General features: G+C 32.1%; 2 protein-coding genes across 7 annotated transcripts; one reads left to right on the forward strand and one right to left on the reverse strand.

Moving 5' to 3' along the window:
- Positions 1 to 4025: 4025 nt before the first annotated feature.
- Positions 4026 to 10569, forward strand: LOC127793914 (uncharacterized). 4 transcript variants are annotated; one of them, XM_052324703.1, is made up of 4 exons: positions 4026 to 4393; positions 8663 to 9132; positions 9206 to 9427; positions 9555 to 9843. In XM_052324703.1, the coding sequence occupies exons 2-4, from the start codon at positions 8974 to 8976 to the stop codon at positions 9666 to 9668; spliced, it is 495 nt and encodes a 164-aa protein (XP_052180663.1). In that variant the 5' UTR covers positions 4026 to 4393; positions 8663 to 8973; the 3' UTR covers positions 9669 to 9843. The 4 variants fall into 4 exon arrangements, 1 of the variants encoding a protein (XP_052180663.1); XR_008021504.1 differs by lacking the exon at positions 9555 to 9843 and adding an exon at positions 9981 to 10552 and having other exon boundaries at positions 8663 to 9427; XR_008021506.1 differs by lacking the exons at positions 8663 to 9132; positions 9555 to 9843 and adding an exon at positions 9981 to 10466.
- A 2163-nt stretch (positions 10570 to 12732) lies between these two features.
- Positions 12733 to 15147, reverse strand: LOC127794158 (transcription factor bHLH87). 3 transcript variants are annotated; one of them, XM_052325086.1, is made up of 3 exons: positions 15055 to 15147; positions 14528 to 14590; positions 12733 to 14273 (listed from the first exon to the last, which is right to left on the reverse strand). In XM_052325086.1, the coding sequence occupies exon 3, from the start codon at positions 14228 to 14230 to the stop codon at positions 13193 to 13195; it is 1038 nt and encodes a 345-aa protein (XP_052181046.1). In that variant the 5' UTR covers positions 14231 to 14273; positions 14528 to 14590; positions 15055 to 15147; the 3' UTR covers positions 12733 to 13192. The 3 variants fall into 3 exon arrangements, with proteins under 3 accessions (XP_052181046.1, XP_052181045.1, XP_052181044.1); XM_052325085.1 differs by having other exon boundaries at positions 15049 to 15134; XM_052325084.1 differs by lacking the exon at positions 15055 to 15147 and having other exon boundaries at positions 14528 to 14701.
- Positions 15148 to 24673: the final 9526 nt, after the last annotated feature.

Genomic DNA, 24673 nt, shown 5'->3' on the forward strand with positions numbered 1-24673 from the left:
TATCGTTACTTAACTATTATCCTTGAGCAATGATTATTATTACCATACATAATATATAGTATAATATAATTATAGGAAAATAAAACTATTTCAAATCTTTTACAATTCAAAATATAAAATACTTTAAATACCATTTAATAAAATGCATAACTTCTAAATAATAATGAATGACGTGAACAATATTTCAACTTATAGCTTCTAAATAATAATTAAATTTTTAACAACTTTGTTGCTACAACAAATTTATTTTTTTAATTTATTATAGATGGCGTTTTTATGATGCATGAAAACTTTTTGAGGTGCTATTTCAGTGTTTTTAAAATATTTATATTTTTTAAATGTTAATAAATGTTTACAGGCTGTTTTTACAATTTTTAATTTTTTTTCAATCATTTTATAACATAAAAAATATTAAAAATGCATTTTTGATTTAGAAGTCTATTTCCATCCATAGATGCAATTTTTTTAGCCTATAATTCAAAATTTTTAATTTGTTTATATAATTAAGTTTTAAAATTTATTTAAATGTATTATGAAATTTATATTTATTCTTAGATTAAATAAATATTTTTTTATAAATTTATATATTAAAAATTGTATTTACAAAAGATCCCTATATTTATACATTTTTGTTTGAATATATTATGAAATTTATTTTATTTTTTTTTTAAATAATGTTTTATCATTTTTGTTTTTTATTGCATCTATTTTAATCATTTTATAACAATAATTTATTATAATATATATTATAGTAGAGCTCCACTACAGAGCCAGAACGAGTCACAGAGAGATTTATAGAAAAGGGGCAAAAAGACAAAATTACCCTCGTCCCTGCTTCACTCGTCTCCCATATCATGGCCGCTGCCCTAGCATTACTGTCGCCCTCGCCACCTCGCCGATCGTCGTTGAAGATGCAATGACGATCGGGCGAGGGTGACGGCGAGACTAGGGTAGCGGTCATGGCAGGGGAGACGAGAGCAGTAAGAGCGAGGCAAATCCATAGGGGGGAAGGAGAGAGCAAGACATGCGGTAAAATTGTCTTTTTATTCCCATTCGATAAGGTCGTCGGTAAGTCTGTCAGGTTTTCAAGGATTTTCCATTATAATATATGTTGCGTTCATATGACATATGCGCAATGAAGTTGTTTTATAGCGACGAAAGAAGGATCCGTCAGTAGAGGATGAGGTGTTGTACTTACGAGACGAAGGAAGATTGGAGTGGCTGTCGCTTTGGCGATGGTGCATTTGGTTTCCTCCATGAATGGAGTGTGATTTTGTTCGCCCTTTTAACGAGGGTTAACATAACCCCCAGTCTCTTGGGGGTTAAATGTAATAGAGCCGGTCAACCCTCAGTCCCTTAAGAGTTAAATGTAACATAGGGCCAATCTATATATATATTATAACAAAACAACCGTCAAATTTTTTCCCGCCCATTTCCGATTACTATTTTGATATTTTATTATGTTTTTTTAATTTTTTTGCTTACTTGAAATAGAATTTTTATAGGTTATTAATTAAGTCTTGGAAATATAGTTCTTGGAACATGTAAATGGTTTTTTCATAACTAAATAGTGTTTGGAGAATGTGTAATCATGTTGGTATATGAAGAGCCAAGATAAATATTATTAATTTATCTATATTATTAATTTTTAAATATTAGCATAAAATTTTAATTAAAATAAATTACAAAAAAATGAGACTTTTTTAAATCAGGAGAAATCTTGAGATATTAAGTAATACTGTTGAATACCGACTGTCAAGTAAATTTTTTATTTTATTTTTATTTATATATAGTTTAATTAATTTAAATTTATTTTTTTATAATTTTAAATGTTATAATTTTATATATAAATTAAATGTTATAATTTTATTTTTTAACTTTTTTTTTTTTTTGCTTTTTAAAAAATGTGACATGTCTTAAATGTGATAATTGATTGCTAGGATAAATATGTAAAGTCATGTATGGATAATCAATTTTAAAATTTTGATTATTATTATTTATATAATTAATTAATTATTTAAATTGTCTTTATTTTATACATAGTTTAATTATTTTAAATTTATTTTTTTATAATTTTAAATGTTATAATTTTATATATAACTTAAATGTTATAATTTTATTTTTTAACTTTATTTTTGTTTGTTGCTTTCTTAAAAATGTGACATGTCTTAAATGTGATAATTGATTGTAAGGAGAAATATGTAAAGTCATGTATGTATAATTAATTTTGAAAAATTGATTATTATCATTTATATAATTAATTATTTATTTAAATTATCTTTATTTTATATAGTTTAATTAATTTAAATTTAATTAAATTATAATTTTAAATGTTATAATTTTATATATAACTTAAATATTATAATTTTATTTTTTAACTTTATTTTTTTGTTACTTTCTTAAAAATTTGATCTGTTTTAAATATGATAATTGATTGTCAGAAGAAATATGTAAAGTCATGTATGGATAATCAATTTTGAAAATTTGATTATTATCATTTATATAATTAATTGATTATTTAAATTATTCTTATTTTATATATAATTTAATTAATTTAAATTTATTTTTTAAATTTTTAAATGTTATAATTATATATATAATTTAAATATTATAATTTTATTTTTTTAACTTTTTGTTTTGTTACTTTCTTAAAAATTTGACATGTCTTAAATGTGGTAATTGATTGCGAGGAGAAATATGTAAAGTCATGTATAATCAATTTTGAAAATTTGATTATTATCATTTATATAATTAATTGATTATTTAAATTATCTTTATTTTATATATAGTTTAATTAATTTAAATTATTTTTCTTATAATTTTAAATATAACTTAAATGTTATATTTTTTTTTTTACTTCCTTAAAAATTTGACATGTCTTAAATGTGATAATTAATTGTTAGGAGAAATATGTAAAGTCATGTATGGATAATCAATTTTGAAAATTTGATTATTATTATTTTATATAATTAATTGATTTTTTAAATTATCTTTATTTTACATACAATTTAATTAATTTAAATTTATTTTTTATAATTTTAAATGTCATAATTTTATTTTTCAACTTAATTGATTATTGTCATTTATTTAATTCTCCTTTTTTCCATTAGTCTACACTGAAGATGTGTTATATGTTGGACTTGGAGAAATTAAATACAAATTAAATTTGTGTTTTGCAAATTATGTTAAGTGAGTAAGATTCAAATTGTGTGGCAAAGCGTGGGAAAAAAGAGAAATTTAATGGTGGCATGTGATTTGATAAATTGAAGAAAATAGGAGAATTTGAATGAAGAAAAATTAATAAAAGAAAGTAAATATCTTGCTCTTCTTCCTCTCCATTCCCGTTCAACTCTTCCATTTATTCTCTTCTCCTTTCTCGATTATTCTTCTCAAATTTTCTCTTATTCTTTACTTTTATTTAGTAAATTTTAACCGTATTTTTTTATCCAATTTGGTCTTCTGGTGTAACATAGCACCACTATTCTGTCAAGTGAGTGATGTGAATGCAACTAAGAAAAATTAGGCCTTGAGGGTTCGTGTGGTATGCACATATGAGACAAATACACGTAAAAATCCCCCCCCCAAAAAGTCTACCCTTGAATGCATATTTCAAAATAAAGAGGTTGGTTATCGTTTATTTTTTTTTCTGTTATTGTGTAATTTTTTTATTTTTTACGCATTGCTTATTGTATTACATGTTAATTTAGGTTTATTTTTACATAGTTTCGGGATAGAGTTATGTGCTTTTAATTATTTGTCTACCCTTGAATGCATATAAGGAAATCTTTCAAAATTTATAATTTTTTTGTTGTATTTTCATGATTGTAACACGGTTATTTTATTTATTTTTTACTTCTTTATTATGATTTTCATTTATTGTAACTATTAAATTATATAATTTTTACTTTAACAATATTTTTTTTTTTTACAATATCCATTCATCCATGCATCGCATGGTGATCCACTAGTTAAATATCAAATCAATTGACCGCACCTCTGTTATATTTAACCCACCCCCAAGGAACTGAGGGTCATGTTCACCCGGTTAAAAAGGGGTGAACAAAATTGCACTCATGAACGAAGATTGAAGAGGCGGGAAATGAAATGTTTGTAGCAGACAGAAGATTGGGGAAAGCCAAAGCAAACTCACCCTCATCCCCGTGCGACCTGCGATTGAATTGAAACCACCCAAATCTCCCCCATTCCTCACGCCATTTCAGCCTCTGCGGACACCGAAGCCCTGGCGTAGAACCCTCTCTATCAGACCATCACCATTCACAGCTCATCTTCTGCAAAGACGGAAACGTCAGACCCCACCTCACTAGCCCTATCTGCGCCGGTCGGATTCAGAGACGCCATCAACGTCGGGGTCGCTCTCAGAGGCATAATCAAGGTAAATTGATTACAAAAATGCCCGGCTTCCGGCTTTTGGCTTCTCAATCCCTGGGTTCATTTGTGTGAGATTTCTGATAAATTGATTACAAAATCTTCTAAAGTTGGGGTGAAGACAATCGGAAAAAAAAGGAATAACAGATGGCGTATCAATTGGGTTGCATATTACCTGCGGTTGTGTGCTTTGTGGGGCATCTAGTTATTGGATGAGCGGCATGAGCCTAAATGCAAGTGTTTGGTGCTATCTATTAAATTGGACACTGGACAATGATCTTTTTCCAAAATACTATACCAAAAAATTATTGAAGTGGTATGAAAGTAACCTTTTGTAATTATAAACTGTTTTAGTGAGTCTTTTTTTCCCCCTTATATATGTTCATTAGTAACGAAATCATTCTGCAGAAAAGGTTTATTGAATATCAGATTTGTCAATAAATTTTGTGCCCAAGAGTATTAAGTCATTGCTAGATCTTATTTTATTTATTTATTTTTATTTTATGTTTACTTGGATTGTAGTCTAAAGGATTGTGTGCAAGGTAAGGTAGCATAGAAATTGTAATGCAATTGTGGGAGAGTTTTATGCTCTGCTATACGGTAAACTCAATTACTAGACATGGCTAATTGGTGCTTGATCAACTCAAGATGTAAATGGTTCTGCAGTGACACCTTAGACAATCCCTTATCATGAAAGAAGTTAAGTTACTTAAGTAGAATAGTCGTATGCACCAAAATAAGTTCAATGTGGCACCACAATATCCTGTTAATATATGTTATTCTTGAATAAAAGATGGTAAACAGGTTGGTTTTCAAAATATCCTTTGGGCAGTTGCTTTGAACCATCATGTATATGTTATACAACAAGTGCTTCTTTCTTAGTTCTTTAAATTTTTTATATCATAGTTTTAAATTTTGCCTATCATTTATTTGATGAAAATGCATCTTCATTTGACCATGGTCTAACAACCTCAGCCCAACCACTGACACTTGAACCTCTCATCTATTTGGTACCCTCATCTAGTTTTCTAAACACTGCTATTACTTCAAATGGGAAAGATTACATAACTGTCAATGTGCTATCAATTTCATAGCACAACTGCAACTATCAATCAATTAAAGATTGAAACTATCAATCATCTCATATTTATAGATGTTAACTTTCCGACTCAAGAGGATGTATGTATATTCTTCTTGCCCATCTTGTTCAGATTAGAATGAAAAAAATTTACCACTAAGATCCTTAGTCTAGATGTCAATCAACTAATGTTCAGACTTCACAAAAGGTATTGCATAACTAACCACTTGTGTAACTTTTCCTTGATGAAGTGTCTATCAATCTCACTGTGCTTTGTTCTGTCATGGTGAACTAAGTTATTTGCAATATTAATGACATTCTTATTGTCACGAAATAGGATAAGTGGTCTGTTATTAAGTATCGTTAAGTCTCTCTTGATTTTCTTAAGGCACAAAAGTTCATAGACACCATGAGCCATCACCCTATATTCTGCCTCAACACTTGATTGAGTCATTGATCTATGACAATTTGCTTCTTGCTTCTCTAAATGACCAAATTGTTGCCAATGAACATGTAATAGTTTGTTGTAGATCTCCTATCATTTGGTGAGCATGCCCAGTATTAGGTTAGGCCTCTATCCTCAAGTGTCCATCTTTTTCAAATAACAATTTGTTTCTAGGAGCAAATTTCAAATATCTCAAGGCTCAATTGATTGCTTCCAAATGAGTTGTGTGAGGGTATATTGCATAGATTGACTTATCACGCTAACATTGTATGCTATGTTTGGATGAGTGTGAGGGAGATAAATCCGCCTTCCCCTTGATCTGTAATGCCTCGAGGTCAACCTTATCACCATCTCCAAATTTAAGATGTGATTGTTTTGTTAGGCTTCTTTGTTGGTTCATACCCTAAGGTACCAATTTTTTCTATGAGATCCAAAACATATTTCCTTTGTGAAATAAAGATTGTCTTGTCAGATTGTGCAGCTTCAATTCTAAGAAAGTGTCATAATCTTCCCAAATTGATTCCAACTCTCTAGCTAGATAATCTTTCAATTTTGATAGCTTTATAGGGCATTCCTTGTCAAGTCAATGTCATTGACTCATTGACATACAAAGCTTGCTTCATGCTACTTAATGACCAAACCACACAAGGCTTTTCATTAGTCTACATACCTTACCTTTTGTCATTTGAGTAGAGAAGCCTAAAGGTATCTCCATATACACTCTTGTCCTAGGTCTCCATGTAGAATGGCATTCTTCATGTCTAGTTTTTATAAGCCCACCCAATATTAGCAACATAAAACAAAAGAACTTGAATAGAGTTAATCTTTGCTACAAGGGAGAATTTTCTTGGTAGTCTACTCCACAAGTCTAGGTGATTCCTTTTGGAATAAACGTTGTTTTAAATATTGCTATTGTGCCATTAGGCTTATGTTTAGCAACAAAGATGCAGTTACATCCTGCACCTTTTTTCCTATTGGAAGATTCACAAGTTTCCCAATTATCATTCTTGGCTAAGGCTCTAAACTCTTCCCACATGGCTTCCTTCCACTTTGAAGTACAAAGTGCTTCCTTCCAATTCTTAGGAATAGAAACAGGCGATAAAGATGAAATGGAAGTTCTATAGGAGGGAGATAAGAAACCGCACGAGACGCTATTACATATTGGATGTTGAGTACAATATTGAACACCTTTTGTAAGAGCAATATGAATATCCCAATCATTGGTATGAGATATTAGAAATGGGATAGAGTACTTACTACATGGAGTAAATTGTCCTTGAGTAGGATCCAAAGATGGTGATTGATTAGGTAGAATATATTCAATGGTTTGCTTGTCTCATTAGAAAATAATGTCCACTTTTCAAAAACTATGACATAATCTTTCAATGTTCCAAAATTTGTAAGACAATGTTTTGAAACTTCTCGAGTATGTTTCAAAACTTGTGTTCTAAGTTTCGAAACTTTTACACTATTGATTTTGAATAGAGTTTTAAGATCTTGTAACTTAGAGTTTTAACTTGTATAAATTAAAAAGAGATTTAAGGTGATTGTTATGAGAATCTAAAGGCAATAATTTGAACTGAAAGAACTTGGTTTTAATATTGAAACCAAAACTTTTATGCTTTTGGCTATGTAATCAAACTCACTTTGATATTTGATATGCAATGTTTTAAGTTACTTGGCAATATAGAAGATAGATGCATTGGTAAAGCAAAATATGTAAATAGACAAAAGGATTTTATAGTGGTTTGGTGTCGTGGTTTAGGTTAGTTATATTTTTTTATTTATTTATGCAAAATTGTATTAGTTAGTTATTTATAGATTAGAGATAGCTGGGTAGTGTTTAGGAGCAATTACCTCTAATGGAGGAGCGGAAACTACCACAAATAACTATTGGTTAGCTTCCTATATAAAGTTGTAACCTCTTGGTCGATTGGATGCTTTTTGGATGAATTAAAAGTTTTTCCCTTTTCTTTGAAATTCTCCATTTCTCTCTCGATTTCTCTCTAAATCTCCCTATCTCCCATCTATTTCCTTCTCTCTCTCTCTCTCTCTCTCTCTTTTTCTGTCTAATTCTCCATCTCTCTCTCTCTCTGTGTTATTATCTATTATTTTGTCTGATCCTTTCCCATTTCTCTTTATTTCTCCTATTCTCCTGAATATATCGTCAAGATAATCACAAGTTAGGCTTGGGTTCCTAACATTTGATTCTAGCCTACACTCCCTCCAAGCTTCCCTTTTGGAGGTTTTTTCCACTATCAATCAAAACCCTAAAAAACATACAATAGTGGTTTTCATGGTTCACCTCAAAATCTTTTGCAAATCTTGTAGTTTTTCAAACCTAGGCTCAGCTACAAACCGGTTTGAAACAAGAAAACAAGATGGTACAATTTAAGTGTAAATACACAATTGTAAAACAAGCTCAAGGATGGATCTTACTTTCCCAGATGAATGAATGAAACAATGGTTAACTTTGTTGGGAAGTATTGAAAAGTTTGAGCGGTTGAAGAGCTTGTATCTCTTTGAGTGCTTTGGAAGAATGCCTTAAGAGTAAGTTCATCAACCCTTAAAAAGTCTCCAAACCTGCTACTTACAAGCTTGAAAAACACTTGAGAGTAAAAAAAGCTGTTTGGACTGAAAAGAAGTGACACAAAACATTTTTTTGTCATATGTTTTGAAGCATTGAAAAGTATGTTTCGAAATATTTGCCCATGTTTTGAAACTTTGCTTCAAAACTGTCCTATCTGGTGCAGGTGTTGACATGGAATGATGGGATTGGTCAATTCTTCATAAATGAGATTAGATGGACCAATTAAAAGCACCCATGCCTGCATGTTTTGGCTTCAAAATTGATTTTTTTTAGTTTAAATAAATATATAAAACTATACAAAAACTTTTTGGTAGAATTCTATTATTTTTCTATAATATATTGACAAATGTTTCGAAACACTCGGAGTAGGTTTAGGAACTTCTTAAATAGTAACATGTTTCGAAACTTTTATACGCAGGTTTCAGAACATGTCTAAAATATACATGTTTTGAAACAATATACAGGTGTTCTGAAATGTGTTTCAAAATACCTAAACAAAGTTTCGAAACTTTTATCAAAATTTCAAAAAGAAACATTTTTGTCCATAATAAAAAAATATACTACAACACAAATTACCTGGCTTGGAATTTGGTGCCAAAAAGCAATATGGATGAGCTGTGGGAGATAATAGAGGTACAAATATGCATGTGATTGATGTATATAGCTTTTTCATTGATCGAAAAATCAATCACTGCTTTCTTTGTAGTCAAAGTTCACCTTTGAGCCACACCTAACTGAAGTAGCCAAGAAATCAATAACAAAGGATATGCACGAAAACTTGATAAGATGGGATTGTGAGATAAAGTGCAAATGTTCTGATAAAGATATGACTGCGGAACAAATGGTGGCATGCATGGATGACCCTCTAGTGAACAAAGATCAATTCAATGGGCTTGTTCGCCATTGGTGCTCTGATGAAGAAGGGAAGGTACATATAAAGATTTTTTTCCCCCCTTTTCAACGTGTCTAATTATATGGATGAATTGTGGGATTTAATTGAGAGTTCACTTCTTATTGCACTGTGACAAGGTCTTCAATCTACTTTGATTTTATAGTTGGCTCCTGTTAATGAAAGTTTCTTTGGGGGAAAAAGATATAGTTGGTTCCTTATTGCAGCATTGCTTCAGAATCAAACAACGGCGTGGCATTGCAGCAATGCTAGTAGTTGATTTCCTAATTATGATTTGGACCCCCCTGTTTTTTGTTATAGTGCTTTCATGTTTATATGTGTTTTATATTCATGTGGTGTTTGTCCTTCAACTGTAATATCTTGTGTTTTGTTTGTTAACTAAGTAGTTGATAGGCTCTTTATCTATTTATGGAGAAATTTGATATTGGTGAAAACTTATGCTGTGTGTACTGAGGTAGCTGTATTATTCTTCTCATTAACTGTATCATGGAGAAATTTGATATTGGTGAAAACTTATGCTATGAGTTGGGTAGTTTTTCATTTGGTTAGAACCCTAATTTTGTGGGAGCAGTTTTCTTTACTCTAGGTGTATTCAGTGAATTGTTTGATGGGCTTGGCATGCTTTGGTGAGAAACTTGGAAGAACTGTAGTTTAGAGCAAAAAGGTACCCTTGTCCTGGCATGGGAAAAATCAAGATTGGCCATAGGATGTGGAATTTTTTTATATATTCTCAGAAGATGCTGCTGAAAAAAATTCAATATTGATCATTTGTTGTCTGAGACATATCCGATGAACTACTGTTATGTTTCAATACGTTTCAATGTTGCCAGGATGATGATCTCAAAACTTACATATATTTTGAGATGTTGAAGGTTGGAACATACTTTGGATGAAAGAAATATATATTTCTTTCTAGATTTTATGTGTATGAGTATATCAGCAGCAGGCTTAAATATATGAGCGAAACAGTAAATAGTGTTAATTGTAATTTGTTGTTAAATAATATTCTTCCATCTGTTTATTTTCATATCCAATTTTTATTTCATTCATTATCTTCCATTGGAGACCCAAAAAAAGAAAAAAGGCCCACCTGATAGAGAGAGCATTTTGTTGGGGTTGGAGCTCATTTTGGTTGTGGGCCAGTGGGGAAAGGCCAGATCTGGGCCCAAATATGACCATATTTTGTTGGTATAGCTTAACAATTTGTCATATATTATATGGTATTATTAGGCCTATTTAGTTACACTACCAGATGATCTTTAGTATTCTTGTTACACTAGTAACATTCATTTTGTAAAAATATATATTTTTTGTCCTTTTTTGTCGAGCAAAAACCTAATTCAGGCTATCTTATAAAAGAACTTTACAGTTTTATATTTATCATGAGAAGTAAATTATTACTAGAGCATTTCATAATATTCATTTGGGGAATGTCTAGTGCCAAAGTCACTTAATGGACAAGTTGCTAATTCTTGATAGGTTATAAGTAAGCATTTTCTAGAAATTTCTAATGTATCTTTATACGATTTCGGTTAAAGCATGTACTCGGTGGTGGGTGCAGAGTAGATGGTTTTAAAGTAGACTCCCTATTTATTAGATAGAAAGGATCACCAAGATTTTGTGATTAGTTGTTGAACTTATTTTAATTTACATAGTCTGGTTCCAATCAATATTTATATACTGATTTGATCTGACTCTCTTACTAGAATTGTACTTTCACACCAACACTCTTTGAATTTTTTTTTTTTTTAAAAACTACCCACAGCTGCTGTATGTATTCAAGATTTGAATACATGGTGACCCATAAAAAAATAAAATAATTTATAATATCACATTAATCGAAATATCACAATTAGATAGAATATTTTGTAAAATCAACCCTGACTAGAGAATAGAGTTGTAGGGGCCCTCACTAGGGGAGGGTCATTGGGTGTATTGGTACACTTCCACACTCATTCATGGCAGGTCAAATACGCGGAAATGATGACCTCATTTGCCAATCGATCACAGCTATCTGTCTTTGACAATCAATCAGGGCCGTCCATTCATACCCAATAAATAAATTAAATAAATAAACAATCCAAATAAGATCCATCTTAGAGATACGTAGCCTCTCCCCAACAAACACCCACACAAAAGTATTTATATTTAATTTATGTACATAATAATATTACAAAAGCAGTTTTATTATAAGAGTCAAAATCTTGTACATACGTTGGAGGCAACCAATAATATGTTATGTTCTCATCATCAGTAGTGTACTCTTAGGCACACGCAATTGAATGGCAGCAGCATCAGCTTGGGGCAATGACCTTGTAGCTAAAGCCAAGCGACAGATCCGCCTTCTTTTCTCAACTGAACTTTCCATATTTAGCAACCAAATCCCAACCGCGCAAGAAAATGCACCCTGTGAGATCATGTACCCATTGCTTGGTCGCATTTGCTACCAGGGCTCAAACCTCTCCCCAACCCCGATGTTGAAAAGTAAGATCGGTGGGTATGTGTAGACGAATTTATTGGATTTAGGGGTTTAGAGTTTAAGATTAATTAATTGGGTTTATATTTTGAGATTAAATCTCACTGAGCAGAAACTTGAATGTCGAGAAATTTATCATTTGATCTCGTGATTAGGAAAATTGGTACATGTAGATGGGTTGGTTGGATCTACAGTATTAGAGTTCAAATCTCTCGAATAAAATTTAAAAATGTTGAGAAGTTTGTCAATTAATCTCATGATATCGATATATTTAGATTAAACTGTTTCTATGATCAATGTTTGAACTTGGTTAAACATTACTCCCAAGTTTCAAAACTGAGATATCAAAAAGTTCATCAAACATCATCCTAATCAAAGCGATCAAAATACATAGACGGGCTGGTCACTTCTACTATATTGACATTCAAACTTCCTTAGATGCGAAATTAAAAGTAGAAAAGTTGATGAACCCACTTCATGATCATGGTAAGAAGATCTGGATATGTAGATGGGTACATTAATATGCTTTTAATTTCATGCATATTATATATATGTATATAATAGAAATAGGGCACGTAAAAACAAAGGCCAATATGTGCCAAAAGAGAAGGATAAACATGTGCTTGGCAATAAGGTTTTCTGAGAGGAATGGGTGATTTCCAAGAGGCACGCTTTGGATTGAATCAAGGAGACAGGACCACTGGCCGATGCTCACAAAGGTTAAGAGAATGTCTCTCTGCTGATCGTTAGTTAATTAATTAAGCTTGAAAAAAGTGAGTTTTAATTATGTTACTTCTCATCATCTTGTCATCATCATCATCATCATCATCATCATCAAGTACGCCAAACTGACATTAATTCAAAAGTATTGTTAAACAAAAGTTATGAACCGACACTGGCTTTTCCAGCCCTTGATCTCAATTAATCATAGGGGCATAATTACCGCCACCACTGATTAATTTCTGCTACAATCACAAAGTTAACTATGATTAAAACATGTTATGCTATTAGTGATGCTCGTCTTCTGCTCTTGATGATGACCTGATGATAGAGGTTATGATGGCATGGCACTGCAAGTTTTAGGGTTTTGGGTGGCTGAATGTTCTTGGATAAGGGCGAGGTTTTGCTTTATGGGTTTTAATTTAGGGTCGCCATAGTACTCGTCTAGTGAAAATTGAGACTTACACATTATATATAGGTGTTAAAAAAAGACTTGTACGGTCGGATTTGAAGGTCTTTGTCTTTTTCTAACAAAATTACGATATGCAAGTAACAGTTTTCACTCTGTAAAAATGGCCACCCTGGAGTCAGTACTTCTCGGGGTGGTGAATCGGGTTAGGAGCTGTTTGGAGAAGTGGAAAATGGGGCTGAATCTGGAAGGTGTTTAATGGATATGGTGGTGAAGCTTGGCCTAGGGTTTCGAGGGCTTTGACTTGTGACCTGAGGAACTTGAGATAATTTGCAGCCTCATCAAGCATTGATGCAGTGTCCATCTTGCTCCCGCCGGGAACCAGCCTCTGCAAAACCCTAATCCTCTCACTGATCCTCTCCCGCCTCAGCCTCGCAGCCACCGTCTGTGGGTCGCTTGATATCTTCACGTTCTTCCTCTTGGGCTTCTCCATCAGCTCCGCCCCCAAGTTCACCGGCCGGAAAACCGCCGCCCGGTAGATCATCTCCTTCATCTGTGCAATGGCTTCCGAATCCGGCTCCTCCACCGACGACACCGACGAACTCGGCTGCTGGAAACTGATGTTTGACGAGCTCGGACCCAGCTTCTCCGATCTGGGTTTCTTCGGTTTCGGTGGATTGTTCTCTGAAATCAGCTGGAAACCGATATTGTTCCAATCGAAGTAAGACCAGTTACCTCCAAACTTGAATTCACTTGGATGATCAGCAGCATTTCTTCTCTTGGCACCAATATTATTGTTGTTAGTAATGGAGCCAAAGTTCCACAAGTTTTTGGGCTCTGAAAGAATCATGGAGACCCCATCATCTTCCACTGAGGTGTCTGTGTTGCTGTTGGTTGCCGAAATCAAGCAATCAAGTGACTCTAGAGAGCCTGTTGATGATGAAGCTTTGGTTAGTTTTTCCGGCAAGCAAAGGCCAGCAGCCATGAGGCCATCCAGTGACGAGTTGATGTTGATCAGAGGAGAAGGGCAAAATTCGGCAGCCACCCTTATGGCTTCTCGGGGCTCCAGCTCCGTCGCCTGCGGCAGCTGCTGAACCATTTGGGAACTTGAATTGGGATGGATTGGGTAGAAGATGCCGCCATTGGAGAGGCAATTTGAGGAGTTGGAGGCAGCCATGAAGTTCTCTTCAATGTCATCCCAACCAACACTATCCATCTAATGTTGCTTAATGCCTTAGTTTTCAATACGAATCGGTCGACTGCAGAATATGTATGTGTATAAAGATTTACCATCACAAATGTTGCATGGTTTGAACACATTATGCAAAAAGGAAACTAACGATTCTTACATTCACATATGAAACAGTATTACTTACCCAATTGTAGTTCAGATCCGGGAAAAAGAAGCCAATGGGAATGGAGGAACTAATGTTTTGGGGGGGGGGGGGGGGGGGGGGTGAAGCTTCTAATAATTAATATTGAAGCAAATTAAACGAACAAAGTTTGATCAAACCTCAGCTGTATATCGCCTTCTGGACTAGCTGGTGCCAGCAAAAACCGCCATCTTTAATGAAATCTGTGATCATCAACACAAACAAACAGCCACTGCAAACGTCAGTTTTGGCAACTAAATTAACTTTGTCCATCATATATGTATATATATATATGTACATCCAAGTAGAGACAACGCCAAGGAACTGCCGTACTTTTTTTTTTTTTTTTTGGGTGTTAAGTAATAAACGTCGAGAAGAGGATGCTTAATTAGCCAAACTGATCGTTGGGACTGCAAACCATAGGATCGAACAGAAGACGGGATGAAAGTACCAAAGTCAACAAAAAAATAGAACCCAAACAAATAAGAAAGATGGACAAGAGAACAATTATCCCAGGGCATAGCTATATATGGCAATCTAAAAGCCATCACCTTCAAAGTCTAGTAAATAAGAAAGGAATTGCAGCACTAGTTACAATGATCACAAGACAACCAAAAATTAAACAATGATATATATATATATATATATACATGAGCAAAACCTTTACTTATATAAGCCGCCTTGAAGGATCAATCTTTGTTCTTGCATTGTGTTTGTTGGATGAAGAACAAACTTGCATATATAGGGAGGAAGAACACATTACAATGGCTACGAGTACTTTAAAAAACACACACACACATACATAAATATATATGGATGGGGGGGGGGGGGGGGGGGGGCTTGATATAATAATGGTTTTTGGGAAAAAGATAAGGCGTTTTGGTCAGTTTGGTGGGGCTGTAAGAGTATATTTGTGCAGATGGGGAGCATGAGATTTCAGAGATGAGCATTTGTTTGAATCTTAAAGAAAGGTTTGTTTCTCAATCCAGTGGCTTTGTTGTGTGCTTAGTTTAATGCAAATTTTGGAATAGTTTAATCTAGTGGGGAAAGCTGTGAGCCCCTTTTTGGTTTGGTTGCTCATGCCCTTCCATGCGCTCTGACTCTCTGGAGTTTCAGGCCATTGCTGCAGTGAGAGTGAGCATCTTTATCAGAAATCACTCTGTTTTCAACAACATTTAATTTCCACTAATCATAGTTTTCATCTTACCCATCGATGCTCTTAATTTCCATCAACTTTCACTTTCACCTCCCAAGACCTAACTACATTAACCAACCATCCAAGTGTTAGTCTAGTGAAAGAAGACGAGTTGGATTCTTAATTATGGGTCACCTAGTTTTGTCATTTGAGCTCTAGCTAGTGGTTTGTCGCGCTCTTTGAGTGAAGAGGTTGATATATGTTGTCACTAAAACCCTAGTAAAGGTATTGCCGATTCTTTTGCATGTGTAGCTAATTATTAATTTGCCTTAACCAGTATGATCTAATCTAACTTCATAAATAGAGTGGAGGGTAGGAATTAGTCCTAAGTACAAGTGTCATTCAACTTTAGACTTACCCTTTTAATTAAAAATTCTAATAAATTTTTAATATCCATTAATGACGATTGTTCATATTTTCTTTGGAATTCGTTTTAGATAATTAGATATCATTAGCCTATACCCAAGATAGATCGAACTGAATTTGGTCTAAATTTAGACTAAATTTATTGATAAATTTACGTCATTGTAATAACACAGAGAAATGTCACTTTAGGATTTATTTTGTGCAAGTACGTAAATGAAAATTAAATGAATTTGAGATATAAGACAATAACAACCAAACTCTTAATGAATCCGGGTCTTTGGGATAGATTGGTCATAATCGGCTAATTGATCTAATTTAATTATGTACATTTATTATTATCATTTTTGTATAATTAATATACATTTATATAAATATATTATAAATCAAGATTTTAAATAAGTATATGAATCTTAATCATATTGGTACCAAAGTTTGAATAACCGAATATATATATTGATGATATATATATATCTATATAAACACAACAAACCCTAAATAAATGAATCAATTCTCAATTAGACTAGGTCCATTGACAAACATAAAAATTAAGCTCAATGCCTTGTGCTTCATCTTTGAGGCTAAACTTAGTGAAGAGTAGTTTATAAGAGAAGCCAACTCAATATTATATATATATATATAGAATATCATATTTACAAGATTTAAAAAATAGGGACAAATAAAAAATTAAGAACATATTAGAAAGTCATATTTACAAGATTTAAAAAATAGGGGGCAAATAAAAAATTAAGAACAGATTAGAAAGTCGATATATATATATATATATATATATATATGAGCGCGTGTGTGTGTGAAGGTGCATGAATTATTTTCGTGAAAAGTTGACTCGTCAAATAAATATTTTATAAGATATTTTCTTACTGTTTTTGTCTAGATATAATATTAAATTTAAATATTAGATAATTGTATTTAATTAGTCAAGATTTTAGAAAACAAATGATTAGATGGTATAAGATATTTTTTCTTGCATACACTCTAATACTTAAATCAAATCCCTATATTTGGAAGAGTTGGCAGAGCACTTTTTCAAATAAGAGTAACTTACATTTGTGAAAGGAAGGTTCACTTATTTATAGGGGAGGTGGAGGTTTATTGATAATTATTTTTCGTATTTTGAAATTGATTAAAATTTGAACTTTTATGAATAAATTTTATTCTTTATGTGAGTTGTGAAGAGGTTTTTGAAAATGTTTGTTTGCTCTTTTAATTAGGCTCGAACCTATAGTGTAATTTATGAGTCCATTGTCTTAGGGTCCACAAATTATGTTAATTTAAGGGACCCATAAAATTGAGAGAAAATGACTATTTTGTCCCTGTGTCTAAATGACAATTTTGCCCCTATATAAATCACTCCTCCCAATCCAAAATCTGCAGAATGAACTCTCTTTCTCTTCTTTGTGTCTAAATGAATATTTGTTTATTTTTTGTCCTTGTGTCTATATGAAAATTTGTAAATCACTATTTTGCTCTTGTTTAAATGAATATTTTTTTTTTTATATTTTATTATAAAAAATAAAATTTAAATGTGATTCGGGGGCTTTTTTTATATTTCGACTTAGGGCCCTAAAATCTCAGGTACAACACTACTTTTAATTCTTGAAATATCCCATGGAAAACTCTTTTGGGAGACTTTACCACTATCACGATACCTTTTTAAAAGAATATGTCAAGACTCTTTCAAAATCCTCTAAAATAAAAAGGCCTTTCAAGCGTTTTGTGTAAAACTTTTCCTTTGTTGCTTATGCTCTACCTTTAGTTTATGGGGTTGTCTTTTATAAGTTTCGTGATTAGGTCGATATGTATTTATTGGGTGGATCCTTTTATCTTAAATTTTTTTTTTAGGATCTTTTTCTGAATTTTTCTCAAAATTTCTCATAAATCTCTCATTAGTCCACACATACATCGCTTATTTTTATCAAAATTAATAAATTATTTCTTTTTTTAATCAGAACATCTTTACTATATGTACATATATGGGTTAATAAATAATTATTTGAGAAAGTCGTACTTTGATTCTAAAAATCAATAAACATTAACTTTTGGAGGCCAATTACGAGGGACAAGTAGTACTTTTGTCTCTCACAGCATCATTACCTTTTATAGACAAATTATTAGAGATAAAATTAAATAATACATACCCCTCCATGTGGATCAAAATAAAGCATTAAAATTACTTATTCTTCTTGAAATTTAATAAAAAAAAAAAAAGGAGAAACCTATCATATTTGAGAAACGATAGGCCCCTCTCGATACTTTAACTATCTTTTTTCCATTTTTTCTCTTGGGTGAACAAGAGTTCGAACAAACCAAACTAATTGAACTGAATCGATCGAATTTGTCGGTTTAGTTCAATTTTTCACCGTTAATGGTTTGGTTCGATTTTTTCCTTCAAGATTTTTTATTATTCAGTTCGGTTCGATTATTAGATTCGATTGGGTTCAAGAATTTCCCCCCAAAATTTATGTTATTTATTTCAATTTGTTTAGTATTATTAACCGAAAAATCGAACTAAACGAACCCAATCCTCTTTTATTAGGTTTGGTTCGATTTTTTTGATAAGAATTTCTGTTCGGTTACAACGGCTCAAAATTCGGCTACTTTGATTTCAGTTAGTTTAGATGACTCGATTCGATTCGATTGTATCTCTGTCCAATTAGTGATTTTTGATCGATTTAGTTCGATTATAACTGATTGCATACCTCTATTTATATGTTACTGCACAAATGTTAAAAATTTTAATACGATAAAAATACTTTTACATTTTCTCTCTCTTTCACACTCTTTATCATATAGCAAATTAAGTGAAATTGGGCTATTTCTCGCTCTTGGATTTTGATAATTTGGGATGATCGCCCTTATGTTGCCTCTGCTGCTCATGCCCTCGATTTCGACAAAGGAGATAAATCAAATGTGTGAGGCTTTGCCTCACTACGCAGGGCGATGGTCAAACTCATGACCCACTGGTGCAAACCCAGCATATCGCTTGCTTGATCGATCAACTTATGCCCTAGGGGCCTTGGATTTTGATAACTTGGAATGATCGTCCTTGCGTAGCTCCCGCCACTCATGCCCTTAATTATGGCAGAAGAGATAAATCGCAGGTGTGAGGCTTTCCCTCACTGCGTATGGTGAGAATCAAACTCACGACCCACTGGTCTGAACCTAGCATATCGATTGCCCGACCTATACCTTAGGGGTAACTTGGGATTATCGCCCTTGCGCAGTCCTCTGTCGCTCATGTTCTCGATTTTGACGAATGAGATAAATCGCAGATAAAGACTTTAGCTCATTATGCAAGACAAGAAATCGAATCCATGACCTATTGGTGTAAATCTCAACTTATCATGATCCAACTATTTGACATGTGCCTTGGAGACTGTCTTGTGCCCTAGAGGTACCCTAGAGGTAACTTGTTGGATGAATAAATGGAGTGAGAAAATTCATCGATATTTTGGTTATATTAATAATTTTACCAATCTTAAAATAAAAATAGATATAATTAGAGTTATAAAATAAAAAAATATTATTACTTTCCAAACCTTAAAAAAAAAAAAATATATATATATATATATGTATAAAAGTTGTATAAAGGAGAAAAGAAAAGAATTTGAACAGTTGGCTGGCAAGCAAAGAAATCAGAAGGGCAGATAACACAAGCAACTTGCTCCTAGCTAGGACTTTGTCTTTTCACCAATTAATTAATATATACATCCTCCATATATATATTATAATATAATAATTTATTTTCCTTTTTCAAATTTATAATTGAATTTGCTTGATATGCATCTCTCTCTCTCTCTCTTAGTTGTTAGAGAGAGAGAGAGAGAGAGAGAGAGATTTGGCTTCTGAGTCCTTATGCCCACATCACATGGCCCCCATCATTGCAGCTCAGTGAATTAATGGGTTCCCATAGCATAATATTAATTGCCTCCTTTCTCACTTTCAACATCATCTCTTATTTAGGATTAGCATCTTATCATAATCTCTTTTTCTTTAATTAGGGTTTAACCTTTTATGATTATTTATGTATAATTTTTTTATTACTTATAGAGTATACAAAATTTAAGATTTCTAATGCACTAAGTTTCGTATAAAAGATAATTGTATTTTTATGTACAAAATCTTATCTGATAGTAAAATAAAAATTCTAGATTCGAAAGTGAAAATTGTATGGTGATAAAGAAAGTGAAGTGATAAACTATGTATTATATAAATATTACAAATATCTTAATAACACAAAGTCATAATATAAAGATTCTCAAAAGAATTTAAAAACTTACTCAATACTTGTCTTTTACGAGTCTTAATATTTTAAAATTGTTGTATAATTGTCTCATTTTCAATACTCTCGAGCACATTTTTGAATATATACTACTAATTAAAGTAATTTTATTAATCATAAAAAGTATTACCATTATAAAAGGTAATTTGGTTGTTCAAAAGAAACACCTAAGTAATGCACATTATTTATTTTTTATCAATAATCATTCCATTTCGAGAGAGTCATTCATCATTTTGGATATATCATCATGAAAAATAGACAGTGCCTTAGCCTCTCTCGAGTTGAAATGACAGTGATGGACGACCTCTTCGAGTGATGGATGACTTGTTTGAAAAAAAAAAAAATTGATTAAGGCACAGGTGAATTTTCAACGCATAAATTATTTGATGTTTAAATTAATCTTTAAATAATTATTAATTAGAATGAGAGCAGCTACAAGACTAGGAATCAAAACCCTTAATTTGTTGCAACCGACCAGAGTGGATGAAATGTTTGAATGGATCAACCAGAAACTACATTCTTTTAGCTGACAAAATTCAATTTGGGCCACCCTTTGCTGACCTCTGTGTGAAAGGCTGACCCTTTTCGGCCCACAATATACAGTGGTCCACCCCCTCTCCCTACCCTATCTAGTGGGTTCTACCTTCATCTTTCTAAGTTTTTATTACCTTTAGTAAATTACTATATTTCTTCCAAATTTTTTAAAAAATTAAACTTGCTAGTAAGAGTAACACATTTAATTTATTCTAATTTCTCATCATACTCATCATTTTTCTACATTTATTGCTTGATACTTAAGTTAATTTTTAATTTGTTCAAATTTATTATTGAAAATAACGTGTTTTGTTTCATCTCGTCTCTATTAATAAAGAGTTTGAAAAAAATTAATAATTTATTTAAATATTAAAAAATAAGTATAAAAAATAAAAATTAGAGTGAATTAAACATATTATCGAGAGTATTGTGTTTTGTTATATTTTGTTACTCCCGATAACGGGTCTAACTTGAAAAAAAAAAATTCATTCCAACGGGGGGCATGATTCTTTAGGGAAAGTGTAATAGTTTGTTAAATAGTTTAAATATATAAATTTTATTAATTATTTAAAAATTTATAATATTTTTTATAAAAAAAAATGCTCGTTGAAATGAATGCGCTTTTCCGCTTCTTTACGCCCGCGTTACCGTGGCTAACGGGGACATGAGCTGTCGGCTGTCGGCTTGGATGGTGACGTCAGCTTGAACCGTCGGCTCGGCTCATGGTCCCAAGGCAACACGCTCTTCACGTGGGGCCCACAGCTCCTCCAATTATTTCACACCCACTCACGTGAACCCCCGGCTCTTATTCACACGTGGCTCCATCCCATTGGGAGCTCACCTGGGAGGGACCACATAGACTCATCAATTATCGTAGATAAATTTATATTTTTGTCTTGTTTCTGTATTTTTTTTTATAATTATTCATTTTTTTAATATTTTGATTATATTTTTGAATTTAATTTTTATATTTTAATTTTATTAATAATTAAATTTTTTCGTACACTTATAGATTTATATTTTTGAAACAATTTAATCATTTTTATTTTGACACAAATAAAGTGTAATTTATATTTTGTCATTTCATTTTATTTTTTTTACACAAAAGAATATAGAAATTAAATTAACTCAAAAATACAGATTTATAAGTGTAATTGAAATAATAAAAAATTTATATTGTTATAAAAAAAATTAAAATATAAAAATTAAATTGACTAAAAAATATAGATATATAAATATAATTAAAATAATAAAAAATTTAAATAATTATAAAAAAATATAAAAGTACAAGAATAAAAATATAATTTTGTCATTATCATTTTTTTTCTTTTATACCAAATTAAAAAATAAAATAAAAATAAATTATTATTTATTTATCGTAAAAGAGTAATGATAAGAGTCATGAATGTCATCACTTTTGTGTTATATTCTTATTGAAAGAAGTGATAGACAGAGAATATAATGATACATTGTATCTGTTGGAGAGGTACTGTATGACCTATGATTGACGACGATATTATCAATGATGGCTCCTATCATTATTCATCGCAAAATAATTTTAGATTATAATTATTAAATGTGGATTGATCTGGCAGCTGTCTGATCTTCTACCTGTAATTGGCACATTTATTTCATATCAAATTTATTATGTCCGCCATCTGTTCGATAAAATGTCAAGCTGAGAGAGCATGAACCATCTCAACTGGAAATCACAGAGCATTGCGCTGGATATTGCTGTACGGCCTCTAATTCCATCCCCAGTATGTCGGCACGAGAGAGAGTGGGGGGAAGAGTGTTAGCATGGATTTGGAAGAGGAGGAGCTTTAAGAAAGACCATTAATGGCGATGGATGAAGACGGATGAGGGGGTGGGGAGAAAGGTTTTTGAAAAAAAAATTTAAGTGGTGGCGAGGTTTTCAGTTGATTTGATGCACGTACATACATGAATGGATGAAGTAGTACTGCTCTGCTGCAGTTGATTGTGACGCATTGAATGGCGTTTTGGGCGAAGACAAGACACACCATTGGGGCGTCATCACTTCCAGGTCCGTCCCGTCGCTTTCCCAGCATTTTCTAGAACTGGATGGTTGTGACTGTCCTCTATCAACCCAGTTGCCCCTTCCCTTCCTTTCTTTCAATGCAAATTACTGCACCCCCCCCCCCCCCCCCCCCCCTCTGTAAACTAATAACATATTCAATCAACAAACAAAAAACATAAATGGTAACTCAGACCTTGTGACTTTCTATGTCACAACACAACCAACCGGGTGATTTGGATTGTGGGGAAGGGAAGGGTATGGAGAGGAAATCAAATTTTTACTTTTTTCAACCCAATCTCCTTTTTTTTACTTTTTTTTTTTCTAAAATTGTGTGTTTTGAAATCAAATAAGCTTAAGGTTTAGAATTTAAGCTTCACAAGAAAGTTTTTTTTTTTTTTTTTCGGTAGTACTTGTTAAAATGAGTAAGATAAAATTCTATCAAGATAATTTATCTGTAGAATTCAAGATAAGTTATATGAATGAGGGAAGAGATAAATTTATCTTGAAAGTTTAAGATAAGAAATCATGTGATTTCTTTTTAAAAAATTTAATAAATATAATAAAAAATAATTTTATTTGAAATACTTTCTATATTTTAGATTTTTCACTATGTATATTGGTTAACAAATGTTATTTAAATATTAAAACAAGAATAATGGAACCCACCCTCCTTTTTATTCTCTTATATAATATCATTATTATGTATATTAACTTTTTATTTAATTCTTCTAATTACATATATTAAAAAATTATCAAAAAAAGACAAAGAGACTAAAACGAACGCGGCATAGAAGGTGGAAACACCACTTAGATGTGAAGGAATGTGGAGAAGCCCAAGCCCAAGCCCAAAGATTGGATTCTCAAAGGAAATATAGGCCTGAAGCGAAGTGGACTTGGACCTCACAGAAATGGGCCCAAATCCAGCTTAATTAAACAGGCCCACAGGACGAGAGAGAGCTCTTGTTTGTTTGTCTAAGCGGCCCATCTCTGCGATAGCAACAAGGAGCTGCCAGCTGCTCGCTGCTCCAAGGGGATGACTATTGATCCCCATTGACTTGCTACTCGAGAGACTTGAAACAAGTGAATAAAAGATGAAAGTAAAAAGAAAAAAATAGAGAGGAAGAAAAGAAGATGGAAATCTAATGACCAAAAGAAGAAGCTTTCATCAATGAGATCTTCTAAAAAAAGACTCTAAGATGAGTTTCTCTCGCCCACAAAATTCTTATTTCGTGAATTTTTCATATTGTGTGAGAAATTAATTTTAAAAATATACTATATTTAACTTTTTTTTTTATGCATAAATGATCATTTATGGTCACTTTAGTTTGCTCTACACCATTTAGGCCTAATGTGACATAGTTGGGGACCTTCCAAAAACTGCTTAAGGTGCTGGTTGAGAAAATTGTTAGAAGCATGTTGATGTTGTCACAAATGATATCGTGTAGAGTATAAATTTATATTTTCTTTCATGCATATATTTTATATAAATATTTTATTTTTGAAATTTCTCATTTAAAATGTTCATTTTCTAACTTGATTTGTCCTCTGAATATACAAACGTTCTAAGCGAGCCAAACAACTCGAAAAGAAATGAAGTTTTTGAAACATAATTTTGGAAGCTTCGGTTGCATTCTCTTTACTGTTTTCAAGTCATTTTTAGTTTTTAATTTTCTAAAATAATGAAAACGCGTTCTCTTTGCTGTTTTTAAAAATGCATTTTTGAAAAAAAAAAAAATTGTGAAGAAAACTCAAAACAATAAAAAGTTATTTTGAGTGTTTTCATCCAAAACAAACTCAAAACTCAAAACATATTTATTTATTTATATTTTATTATTGTAATAGGAAAAAATATT

Source organism: Diospyros lotus, chromosome 2 (genome assembly GCF_014633365.1).
Source record: "Diospyros lotus cultivar Yz01 chromosome 2, ASM1463336v1, whole genome shotgun sequence".
NCBI lineage: Eukaryota > Viridiplantae > Streptophyta > Magnoliopsida > Ericales > Ebenaceae > Diospyros > Diospyros lotus.

Bases quoted from the DNA above. Each gene is read 5' to 3' on its own strand.
- LOC127793914 (XM_052324703.1), top strand. From the start codon at position 8,974: ATGTGTTTCAAAATACCTAAACAAAGTTTCGAAACTTTTATCAAAATT. The intron at 9,133-9,205 runs GTACAAATATGC...CTTTCTTTGTAG, and splicing joins AGCTGTGGGAGATAATAGAG to TCAAAGTTCACCTTTGAGCC. The intron at 9,428-9,554 runs GTACATATAAAG...TTGATTTTATAG, and splicing joins GCTCTGATGAAGAAGGGAAG to TTGGCTCCTGTTAATGAAAG.
- LOC127794158 (XM_052325086.1), bottom strand. From the start codon at position 14,230: ATGGATAGTGTTGGTTGGGATGACATTGAAGAGAACTTCATGGCTGCC.